Here is a 12,934-nt window from a genome sequence, read left to right on the forward strand (position 1 = left end):
CTACGAAAGCAGGGAATACACGTATACCCCTACTTGGACGACTGGCTGGTCAAGGCAAACTCACGCGAGAAGTGCGAGAGGCACGCAAAACGCGTAACAGACACCCTCACAAATCTGGGATTTTCCATCCACTGGGGAAAATCATCGCTGGAACCGGAACAGGTAAAGATTTTCCTGGGGGCAAAGATCAACTCCCTCATCAGTACAGTAGTGCCCAGCGACAGGAGGACAGATGCTCTACTGAAGGAGACGCAGCTCTACCAGAAGGGGCGAGCTCTGACAGTGAGGGCGGTGAGCAAGATGATGGGGATGATGGCGTCCTGTATCCAGCTGGTGCCGAATGTACGCCTGCACATGAGACCATTCCAGGAATGGCTGCAACAGCAATGGTCACAAGCAAACGGAAGTTGGGAGGATCTAGTGGTTGTTACGCACGCAGTGCAGGAGGAGATAACTTGGTGGAACAGAGACAACATAACAACGGGGAGAAGCCTGACACCACCAAGCCCAACAGTGACCATTACCACGGACGCATCGCAGAAGGGATGGGGAGCGCACATGGACAACCTCAGAGTGAGGGGTCTATGGGCTCCAGCAGACGCGGTCCGCCACATCAACTACCTTGAGTTGAAAACGATACTGCTAGCCCTGAAGGCATTCCAGAGACACCTGTTCGGCCAGAGGGTGTTGGTACAGACAGACAACACCACGGCGATGTTCTACATCAACAAACAAGGGGGGACACAGTCGTTTCCACTCTCATCCCTAGCTCAGGAGATTTGGAGATGGGCCATACCTCTCAAGATAGATCTACTGGCAATTCACCTACCAGGGAAGGACAATGTGGAGGCAGACTGGCTGAGCAGGCAGACCTCAGCATCGCACGAGTGGGAGCTCAATGGCCAGGAAACGGAGAAAATCTTCCGGAGATGGGGGACTCCCACAATAGACCTATTTGCAACACGCCACAATGCAAAATGCCAAAGCTTCGCGTCCAGGCAACCAGATCAGCAATCCAAGGGAAATGCCCTATGGATAAGCTGGTGGAGGACATTTGCCTACGCCTTTCCACCGATACCCCTGTTGCACAGAGTGCTCGACAAGTGCAGAACCAGCAACATGACTCTGATCCTGGTGGCTCCACAGTGGGCGAGGCAGACATGGTTCTCACAGATTCAAGAAATGGCGCAAGGCAATCCGTACAGGTTCGAGAGGAGAAAAGACCTGCTCTCAATGCAAAACGGGGAGGTCCTGCACCCAGAGCCAGAGACCCTCAACCTAGCAGCATGGCTCCTGAAGACCTAGAGTTCGCACACCTAAGGTTACCTCAGAGCACTATGCGAGTGCTACGGGAGGCAAGGAAACCTACTACAAGAAAGTGCTACAGCGCAAAGTGGAAGAGATTCACGGTGTGGTGCAGGAAAAAGGGCCTGCAAAACAGAATGACAAGAGACTCAACTGTGCTGAGGTACCTCACACACCTTCTAAAGAGTAACCTCTGCTCGAGCTCCCTAAGGGTACACCTAGCAGCGATCGTTGCCTACACCAGAGGTGAGAAGGGTGGAAGTTTCTTCACCTCGCAGGTGGTGAAGAGATTCATGGAGGGAGCCAAAAGAATGGCACCCCCGAAAAGGTTGCCGCCGCCGGCATGGAATTTAAACGTGGTTCTGACGGAGCTCATGAAGGCGCCGTTTGAACCCATTCACAAGGCCACTCTACAAATGTTGACGATGAAAACTGCCTTTCTAGTGGCCATAACCTCACTACGCAGGGTGAGCGAGCTTCAAGCACTAACGCTACAGGAGCCCTACATTCAAATTCACAAAGACAGGGTAGTCCTGAGGACGGACCCACACTTCATGCCCAAGGTAGTGTCGGCGTTCCACATGAATCAGGGTATCCAGATACCGAGTTTCTTCCAAAACCCGACTACAAACGCAGAAAAGGCCCTGCACACCCTTGATGCCAGAAGAGCGGTGATGCACTACATTGAAAGAACCAAGGAACTCAGGAAGTCGAAGCAGCTGTTTGTGTCCTTTGCTACTAGCTTCATGGGTAGACCAGTGACCAAGGGCACCATCGCTAGGTGGATTGCCCTCACTATTCAATTCTGTCACAAACAGGCTGGACAGGAGCTAACGGAGGGGCCCCAAGCTCACTCCACAAGGAAGAAGGGGGCCACAGTTGCCTTCCTGGCAAACACGCCCATCCAAGACATTTGTCTCGCAGCAACTTGGGCATCTGTGCACACGTTCACAAAGCACTACTGCGTGGACATTCAAATGAATAAGGAAGCACAGGTCGGACAGAAGGTGCTACAACACATTTTCAACGACCAGCGATCATCTTCCACCCAGCCACCACAAAAATAGGAAAACCGCTACAAAGTCTATGCACAGCATAGTGAATCCAGAAAGATTCACGCTGCAAAACGAAAAGTTTCTTACCTGTCGGTGTAGTTTTGCAGCTTGAAGATCTTTCTGGATTCACTAGCGAACCCACCCACCTCCGCCAGGAAGATGAGGCTGGAGGAAGAGGGGGTGAAATGGATAGGATCAAAGAAGTGGAAACGTACAGAAATATGGACGAAAGGATTAATCAATCGCCTAGGGTTAAAAAAAAAAAAAAAAAAAAAACAGGGAAAAAAGAACCCGAAGATGGCGCCCCAAAGGTGGGACTTCCGCAGGAAGCACGACGACGTCACGGGAGGTGCACCAAATGGTGGACGTCGACGCCCACCTGGGCTACAAAAAAAAAAAAAAAAACAAAGAAAAGACTACGAATCCGGACCCAACCACAAGATCGCGGAATAATGCACAGCATAGTGAATCCAGAAAGATCTTCAAGCTGCAAAACTACACCGACAGGTAAGAAACTTTTCGATATTATCTAGGAGAGTCTGTTGCGACAGAGGGATCCAGGTCAGCTGCCCAGGAAGCGAGTGGCCCCCAGTGTGAGCTGTCCGCAGATGTAGGTGAACAGTAGGCAGGACGACGGACCGCATTCTCCAGCCTCCAAAACCCCACCCCACGCCACAGACAGTTACGACAGTGGCCACCGAGGCAGCGCAGGCCTCGCTCCAACAGGCCCCACGCCCTCCGTCCCCAGGAGGAGCACAGTGTAGAGAAGCATGAGGCTGGGCCCTTCATCAGACCTCTGGCCCTCGAACACCCACAAGGGCCTCCGTATCTGCTCCCCAGAGGCCCAGCCTCGGATGGACAGTACCACCCAGGCGCTCCGCCGTGGGGCGCCCAGCCATCCTCACTCAGGCCAGCACTGGCGTTGCTCGATCTTTGCACCCTCCAGGGGCCCCCACCCCTAGGCTGAGCAGCGTCCCCCCCCCCCCCCCACCGGGAGGCGGTGTCGTCTGGGGGATTTAGGCCGGTATAGCACAGGATAGCTGAGGGTTTACAGGGAGCCACTCAAGGGCACTTCCTGTCGTCCATGTTGCTTAGCCACACCCCCGATTAAGTTTACATGCAAAGCTTCCATTATCCTCCACCTACATCCTCACTGTTATTGTATTTTTGCATTTTGCTGTAGCTTGAACTTTTTGCAGTGCCTCCCCTTCTTCCAGGCTCTTGGGATGACCAGAAGTGTAGGGCAAGGAACTGGAGCATAGCTTGAATAATTGATGAACTTTTATTTGCTTGTTTGCACCTTAGACCACATATGTATGCACCAACTACCAAATGCAAGTCCTCTTGTTGAAAACGTAGTGTATACAGTTCTAGTGTTTAGTGGGTGATACTCTGGGCTTGTCTATTCCCATGGCCCTGCCCCTGAGTAGAGTGCCTCTTTTGCTGTGGTCGCAAGATGGATTTAGAGGTCCCTGAACAGCAGCTCCCTACAATGGTTGTCAGCAATGCTCAGCAATTTCATGATCCAGGCACCGACACAATAACGGTCAGGGCATCGGGGACAACGTAGAGCTCAGTCCACTGCCCCTCTGGCAACCACAAACACAAAAGCATTTTAGTGTGTATTTTGTGACACCCACCCTACTGGAGGTGGGTGAGGCATTTCCTCCAAGGCTGGCAAGACATCGCTTCGGACATGTGCGTCCTCCAGCTTGTCAAGCAGGGTTACTTCTTCCAGTTTCTTTCCACCCCCCACACCTGCCACCCTCATCAACATGGCTGACACAAGAACACTTCTTTTTTTGCAGCAGGAGGTGCAGGCCCTTATGGCTGTAGGAGTCATAGAGAAGGTCTTGGCCCCGAAGTAGCTAGGAACTGGGTGCTACTCCTGCTACTTTCTTTTTTTTTTTTTTAAATAATTTTTTATAACTCCTGCTACTTTATTGTGCTGTAGAATGGTAGAAGCCTTAACTCCGCCCTCTCAACGTCCTCTGATGCAAGAACAAATTCAAGATACTCATGCTGGCTCAGGTATTTGGTGCCCAGGCCCTGGAGACCAATGGTAGTGTTGGATATGCAGGACGCCTATTTCAATATCCCCATCGTGCAGGCCCACAGACTATACCTGAGCTTTACAGTGAGCAAGGAACATTTCCAGTTTCCAATGCCACCCTTTGGCTTCACTAATGCCCATTGGGTTTTCATGAAATTGGTGTAGGTGGTCGAAGCTCATCTTCGTTGGTCGGGTGTACCAGTCTTCCCCTTCCTCTGTGACTGACTGTTGATGGCTGGCTCGCCCTAGGCAGTCATAGACCACCTCCAGATGACTGGGAACCTCCTAACATTGTTTGGGTTCACTATCATGATGCTAGTCTTACCTGACTCTATCGCAAACACTCGCGTTTATCTGACCTGTCCTGGTTACGGTGCAATTTTATGGAGTCTCTGTCCTTGACAACGGCCAAGCTGTAATGTGAGTCTGTTTTGTTGTCTGTAGGCACTGAAAGAGAAACCGTGTTACCGAAGATAAGTAACTTGTTTGCCAGCGGTAGGTCTTAACGCAAGCTGCACCAGCTCTTTGTTGCTTTTGCTAAACCTTACGAAGGTCGCCCTATTTCTAAGGCAGATAGTGCAAGGTGGATTGTCAAATTACATAAATTTACTATGCCTAATGTAAATATGTAGTCACTGCACTCAAACTCCCCAAGGGCACATTCTAGATTCAAGAAAGGAGTCACCATGGCTCTCTGAGGTAATATCCAATTAACTGATTTCTGTAAAGCTGCTATCTTGTCAAATCACACATTCATGAAGCATTATTGAGCGAATACTGTAGCTCATCAGCATACTATGGTTGGTCAGACTCTTAAGGACCTTATTCAAAACATCTGCATCCTCTGCCCACTAACCACTGCTGGTAGAAAACTGCTTTCCAGTCGATACAAGCATTTGTATCTAGAGCCACACAAGCTACGAATGTTTATAAAATGTAGTACAGCAGATTAGCACACTTTCTCTGGTTTTATAATGTAAAACTTTGGATTAAAAGGCTATCTCTGGGCAAATTTCATGTATATCAGCTGTTTTTCCATTTAACTGTACAAAAGAATATAATCTCTAAACTAAAAAACTCTTTGCAGCATGCTCTCAATTTTTTGCTATAACTCCTCCCAAAACCTGTGGGAACTGGAGCCAAAGTCGAGCCAAATATGCAGCAACATCGTATAGCTAAAATGTGAAACTGTTCCTTTAACAAGCCAGAAACCTCCCTATCTCGTCATGTAATGGCAGTTTCTGGAGAACCCCGCGTCTTTTGATAGCACACTGTTGTAGGGATCTCCTTGCTGTCCGTTACTTCAAGCATGGGCTTTTGGTAGGTTTAATTTGGATAAGACCTGGACGCATGTATATGTATAGAAGTGATTCATACGCTCCTTCTATTAAGTCCATATAGGTTTGAATGTGGCAGTGGATGGTTTTTGCGAATAAATCTGTGGCAAATGTTTACAAACTCCGCTGCTACACCCACAGGCTTTTTTTTTCTTTGCCCAATTCCTTAATACTGTCAGGTTTAGAAATCCTACGATCTGCTTTTTGGCAGGTTCAGTGCCTGTTCTAAGAATTAGTTGTTCTCTCCGATATTAGGAGAAATTGAAACTGTTTGAAGACAAGATAGCAGAAGAAAGGACGTTTCGTTTGGAAGAGCGCAAGAGGCAGCGCAAAGAAGAGAGACGTGTAACATACTACCGCGAGAAAGAGGAAGAAGAGCAAAGACTCTTAGAAGAGAAAATCGTGAAAGGTAGAAGCTCTTTGGTCAACTTACATGGTCCTTCCGATTCCCTACATCACAGGGCTTTTATTTTAAACACATGTATATTTGAAGCATCTGCTTTGCAAAGCTTTAATTGTTTAGCAGTGTAACTCGTAACTAGGTTTGCAGACTGCGCTATTTTGCCATCTAGTGGTTGGGTAGGGAATTGTTTATTTACAAGGTTTATTTGGGTGGGCATCGCCTTAGGCAGGGTCCAAATGACTTCACTATGATGACTGCAAGTGCTCTATGCACTCTAAAATAACATTCATTTTTAGATTATTTTTCCTTCTAGTGTGCTTGTAGGTGTATCAAGAGAGCTACAGTAAAGAAGTCAATAAAAAATCTGAAAGACCTCGAAGGATTGGCAGAGTGTAGGAAGCTGGTTCTGTATTTGATATATCCACTAGGTGGTAATATCATGCACAGACCAGGGGTTCTCTAAAAATGTACATGGCTCAATGTAAAACCCAAAGTGCTCTATAAATGGTAGAGTGGGCGAGCAGCCTAAGACCTAACACAGAGGAGTGCAAGTCCTCTATTGCACAACAGTGGTCAATAATGGACATGACTCAAGAAGGAGAGCCAGACCAATTTTAGAAAATTATACTTTGTGCTAGATTTTAATACCACGTTCTTTGTAATCAGGTAAGTACATATTTATTTAAAAATGCTTTTCACCTTGAAAAATCGACACTCCGAAACTTTTCAGCACAGTTAAATGGTATCCTGTGGGCAAAAGAATATCGCGATTAAACAGGTAAGTATTGCACTTTCAATCCCAGTCTTCGTAAACAAAAGTTAGCAAGGGTCATGTGAGTACTAAGTCTGTACCACCAGCTGCGGCCGAATGCAGTGTACAAAATCTGAGTTCGGCCCAGTGCTTTTCAATTGTGACTGGGGATGCCGGGAGCCACACTGCTTGCAGGTAGGTAAATCAGTTACGTGGGCCAAATTTTAGGTGTTAGCACCAGAACTCGGGGGGGAGCTGGGGGGGGGGGGCACAGAGCAGCACCGAACATACACCTGTAGTGGCTCACGGGCGGCCGGGTGCAAAATAGTTGGGCACCCTATGCTTTTCTGTGGAGTTTCTTCTTTTGGCAAACAGGCTGCAGGTGTTGCACCAGAGGTTACAGGAGGCAGACCAACGACAGCCAAGGTAAGTAGAGCTGTAAGGAGTCATAGGGGCATCGTCTGTTAAGCTCACCAAGGGCTTCGGGTGTAGGGGTGCCTTTCAAAGTCTGATCCTTCTTACTTGAGCTGGTCAGGGAGTGTTGGAAAGTGCGTTATTGGTAGGGGCAAATGTAGGTCTGCCACTGGCAATAAGGCCACTAACACATGATGGGACCCCTCATAGAAAATTATTCCTATGCTCAACCCTTGGTAACGTGGCTGCGAGCAGACAGGCTTAACTGCAGACAGGCTTAACTGCAGACAGGCTTAACTGCAGACAGGCTTAACTGCAGACAGGCTTAACTGCAGACAGGCTTAACTGCAGACAGGCTTAACTGCAGACAGGCTTAACTGCAGACAGGCTTAACTGCAGACAGGCTTAACTGCAGACAGGCTTAACTGCAGACAGGCTTAACTGCAGACAGGCTTAACTGCAGACAGGCTTAACTGCAGACAGGCTTAACTGCAGACAGGCTTAACTGCAGACAGGCTTAACTGCAGACAGGCTTAACTGCAGACAGGCTTAACTGCAGACAGGCTTAACTGCAGACAGGCTTAACTGCAGACAGGCTTAACTGCAGACAGGCTTAACTGCAGACAGGCTTAACTGCAGACAGGCTTAACTGCAGACAGGCTTAACTGCAGACAGGCTTAACTGCAGACAGGCTTAACTGCAGACAGGCTTAACTGCAGACAGGCTTAACTGCAGACAGGCTTAACTGCAGACAGGCTTAACTGCAGACAGGCTTAACTGCAGACAGGCTTAACTGCAGACAGGCTTAACTGCAGACAGGCTTAACTGCAGACAGGCTTATAAAGCATTTAAAACACAATTTCAGTAAATAATCAAGACGCAACACAAAATAAAAATCCAACACCAATTTATAAAAATAGGTAATATTTTTATCTTTTAAATGACACCAAAACGAAAATAATCCACTGTAGGGAACCAGAAATATGAATTTTTAAAGATTAGTCACTTTCTAGTGCTTAGAAACCAACAGTGCCCCTTTTAGTCATTTTGTTTTCTCTGACAGGGACACACCTTTAGAAAATGTTCTGGAGAATCTCACCAAATGTGTTGTGTGCCTTCTCCAGCAGGCGGGGTCCAGTTAGAGCTCCTTCCTGAAGTTCTGCTTGCGGGTCCCAAAGTATCCAACACACAATCCAAGGTTCTGGAATCTCCAAGAGGGTCCTTGAAAGTGTGAAACTGCAATTCCTCAATCCACTTGAACAAAACACTTACAAATCCACTGGTACTCCAGGCTGGGAATTCTTTGTGGGGATGTCCAGGTGAGCTCTGTTAACCGGTAGCTTGCAGGGAGTCCACTCTTTAGTCCTTTTGCAACAAGGTAATCGACAGGGCTGCAGTTTCAGTTGGTGCAGTCTTCAGAGGTCAGGCCTTAGAAATCTTTGCACAGCAACACTTCTCAGCAGGGCACTTCTTGCTTCAGTAAGTTTCAAGCAGCAGATCTGGAGGGCTCTGCCCTTCTCAGATAATTATTCAAAATTCTCTGGGTCAAGCCACAGGTCACTTCTGACCAATGAGAGCAGGGTAACTCCTCATAGTTGTGACCCCATCCTGTAGAGTGTGGCAGTATTTTGTCCCAGAGTGCATCAAATCTTCCAAATTCATAATGGCTGATTTTCCAGCAAGGAGGTAAGAGGTGGCTAAACACACCCCCTGGGATGGCTTATTTCCACGGACTCTCCCCCTACCATCTGCACATACCTTTCTTCAGCCTAGCCCTGACTGGGTCAAGAGTGTAAAAGTTTAACTGACACCCTGGCCTCCCCTCTGCCTTTGAAGAGCATGGTTTACGACTCCACCCCCTGGCCTGGCATTCCTATGGACCAGCACACTGCCCTCCCAGTAGTGTTGGTAACCCCAGGGGCTCTTTATCACCTCTTCAAAGCAGCCTGGCTAATCCACTTAACTCTGACCAATCAAGGCAGACCACTGGAAGGCTGAATTTGGACTTGCAAACAAGAAAGTCTTAACTTCTTGTATGTACACTTTAGGAGAAGATCAACAATATAATATTGTTGGATTTACGACTACCATTCTAAGAAATCTTTGAATGGTCAGGCTAGTCCTCGCCTATCAATAGTTATTAATCAATAACTTCCTACCATGTTAACCTATGGGCCATGGGATTTGCAATGGGGAAAATGACTTGGGCCAGCTTTCTAGCACCAGGGCTTATAAAAACATATTTTATAAGTATTTCCCTAATTTCTACAGGACCCCCACCCCCTGTGCAACCAGAGGAGACTTTAGGGGTTCTGATTCTGAAGAAATATGGCAGATCCTCCTTACCCAGTGCTCCTAGCATCAGTCGAATTTGAGCAGCACTTTAAAACAATGTGGGGAGTGAAATGTTAAATTTCACTTTACTCAGGCATATAAACTCATTTTAGAAGGGTGTACCTTATAGATAACTGACCCCCCCCCCCCCCCACCCCTGGGATACCTAGGGGAGACCCTGGGGGTCCAGAATATGCCAAAACATTGTAGGTTATCCATTTTTAAGTGCCCCTACCACCAAAGTCGAGTTTAGGCACAATTTACTTTTTAAAAGCAGTCTTAGCACCCAGGCCTGTTTTTAAACTGACCTCAGGCTTCAGCAGCGCACACATGCAAGTGCAGAAAAACTGCTGGCCTCTAAACTACTATGCTCCAGGGTACTGAGGACTTCTAGGTAGTTTCAATCCCCTGCCCTATTATATACTAGGGGCTTATGGGATAGGTCATGCCAATTACAGGGGTACCCGACCATACCATAGTGTACCCTAGTGTATGTTAGGGGTGTTAACTGTATTCTAATGTGTTCCTTTCAGCTCAGCACTGGGCCTGGTTAGGCAGAGCCCAGGGTCAGTCAAAATCAGTTACCACCACCATCAGTCAGCAAAAAGTTGGGGGGTGCCCAGGGCACAGGATGACTTTGCAACAGGGAGAACATCTGGATTCACACTGCCGGTGCTTCCGTGGACATCAGGAGAGGTCAGTGTAGGAAGCTAGCTCTGTATATACTATACCAAAATAAGGTATAGTGTGCACATAGTCCAGTGGACCCCCAAAGGCTTACAGAGGTAAAAGTAGATAATACCTTACCCTCTATTTATGGTAGTGTGGGCGAGAAGTAAGGCATTATCAGAGGGTAGTATTAAGCATTTATAGCGCCCACTCAGGCAAGAAATTATATCACACACTCAAAGACTGCACTCTGACCAATTGATTTGTATAGAATATTTCAGAGTTGTATTTTATTTTTTAGAAACAAGCACTACTTTGTGCAGGTATTGAAAAATTGTACTGTTCGAGGCATATGAGCTGCAGATTGTACACTTAGCATAGGTCGCCATCTGGTGTTGGGCCCGGATGTTTGCAGTTTGTTTTTCTTCTTGGACAGTCTTTGGAAGTCACGAGTTTGGTGACTCCTCCTTCGGTCCGTACTGCGCATGGGCTTCGGCTCCATCCTCAGATTGTTTTTTTCCGCCATCGGGCTCGGATGTGATACTTCGTGCTCCGGCTTCGAACTTCTACGGTTCCAGCCTCGACGGAAAATCCTCGATTCTTCGAGTTCCTTCATCATCTTCATCTCTCGAAGCGGCACTTTTCTCCATCCCGTACATCGACACCGGCCTTCGGGCCCTCCGCGACTCCGGTCCCGACCGATGGAAAGGACTCCGTTCAAAAAGTGCCCAAAATGTGGGTCTAAATTTCCCCACACCGACCTCCATCAGGTGTGTAACCTTTGCCTCTCTCCGGAACACGAGGCTAGAGACTGCCCCGCCTGCAAGTCTTTTCGATCGAAGAAGACCATCCGAGATCGAAGAGCTCGACGCACCATGGCACACTCATCCTCGGCAGCTCCACCGGACATCTTCGGAGACGACGCCGAAGCTTCGGGGCAAACACACACCGAGCAGGAGGAAGACGTCGTCAGCGCTTCCGAGGCCGACGACTCCGACGTGGAGGACGTTACACCAGCGCAGCGGGCCGTGAGTACTATGCCCCCTCCCACCCCCGCGCCGAAAACCAAAGAGACTCAGGTTACTCCCTCGCCTGCCGGCCTGGGCAAAACCAAAACTTCGATCACCCCACCTTCGGGCCCGGTGTCGAAGCACCCAAAGTCTCATGGCAGCTCGGGATCGAGCCAGCCGACACCCGGTGCCGAAAAACAGCATCCGGCACCGAAGACTGCAAAATCCAGCTCGACTCCGAAACCACCGGTGCCGAAGCCTGGACACTCGGTGCCGACCAAACACAAACACAAATCTGTCGGCACCGACGCTCCGGCGCCGAAACATCATTCGACGCCGAAACACCCGGAGACCTCAAAAAAACATGGCGCACACAGACCATCGAAACCCCCGGTTCCGAAATCACCGGTGCCGACAGACGACTCGACACCGTTGGCTCTGTTTACACCAGACCCTTTACAAAAGACTTTGTCCAAGGATCCAAAGACTGGGCTTTTGACTTTAACTACCAAGAAAAGACGCCTTGATGCTCCGGCTCCTCCTCCTCCACCCAAAAGGAAGGACTCTGCTACCTCTCCCCTCAGAGTGCCCTCCCCACCACCGCCTCCCCTACCCACTCCACCTCCTCCACCACCTCCACCTCACAGGTCTCCGCCACCTTTACCTCACTACGATCCGGCCCCATCCCCCGATCCGGATGATGGGGATCCGGACAATTACCCGGCGGACGCCCCAATGGATCCCACTCCACCAGGGACCCCAGATCCATGGGAGGATTACAATAACCCTGATCTACCCAATGTACCTCAGGACGACCTATACCCATCAAGGCCGTCTCCTCCAGAGGACTCCTTAGGGTTTCATCATTTAGTGCAGAGAGCAGCACACTACCATGGGGTGGACATGCACAGTGAACCAGTAGAAGAAGACTTCCTACTGGATACATTTGATATACAAGACAAATCTACTTCCATTTTACCCATGCTTAAGGGTGTCACCAAGCACGCTACAGAGGTGTTCAAAGACCCTGTCAGAGCCAGAGTACTGAACCCTAGAATAGAGAAGAAGTACAAGGCGGCACCCACAGACCCTGCTTACATCAAGGGCCCTGCTCCCCTAGATTCCCTAGTTGTCTCCACAGCTAGAAAGCGGGCTAACTCCCAATCCTCAGGAGATGCCCCACCGCCAGACAAAGAATCTAAACTTCTGGACGCGTCTGGTAAACGCACCGCCTCCCAAGCTGCAAACATGTGGCGCATTGCAAACACACAAGCACTGCTTGCGCGATATGATAGAGCACACTATGACGAACTAGAGGCTCTTATGCAGCACCTTCCAGAAAAATACAAGCACAAGGCTCATGACCTCATACAGGAGGGTAAACTAATCACAAACACCTCCATTAAGTGTGCCCTCGATGCAGCCGACACTGCTTCTAGGGCCATAAATACCAGTGTCCTGCTTCGTCGCCACGCCTGGCTCAGGATCTCAGGGTTCAAACCTGAAGTCCAGGCATCCATACTCAATCACCCCTTTGACCAGGAAACACTCTTTGGGCCAAAGGTAGACAAAGCGCTCGAAGATGAAGAAAGACACAGACACA

General features: G+C 48.8%; 1 protein-coding gene across 2 annotated transcripts in view; it reads left to right on the forward strand.

Moving 5' to 3' along the window:
• EIF3A (eukaryotic translation initiation factor 3 subunit A) overlaps nucleotides 1-12,934 on the forward strand; it is a 735,236-nt gene that overhangs the window by 341,612 nt on the left and 380,690 nt on the right. For both annotated transcript variants that reach the window (XM_085602967.1, XM_085602977.1), the window contains exon 16: nucleotides 6,006-6,159. In XM_085602967.1, coding sequence (XP_085459093.1) covers nucleotides 6,006-6,159 — 154 coding nt within the window. The remainder of the gene's footprint in view (nucleotides 1-6,005; nucleotides 6,160-12,934) is intronic.

Source organism: Triturus cristatus, chromosome 1_2, assembly GCF_964204655.1.
Source record: "Triturus cristatus chromosome 1_2, aTriCri1.1, whole genome shotgun sequence".
In the NCBI taxonomy this organism is placed as follows: domain Eukaryota; kingdom Metazoa; phylum Chordata; class Amphibia; order Caudata; family Salamandridae; genus Triturus; species Triturus cristatus.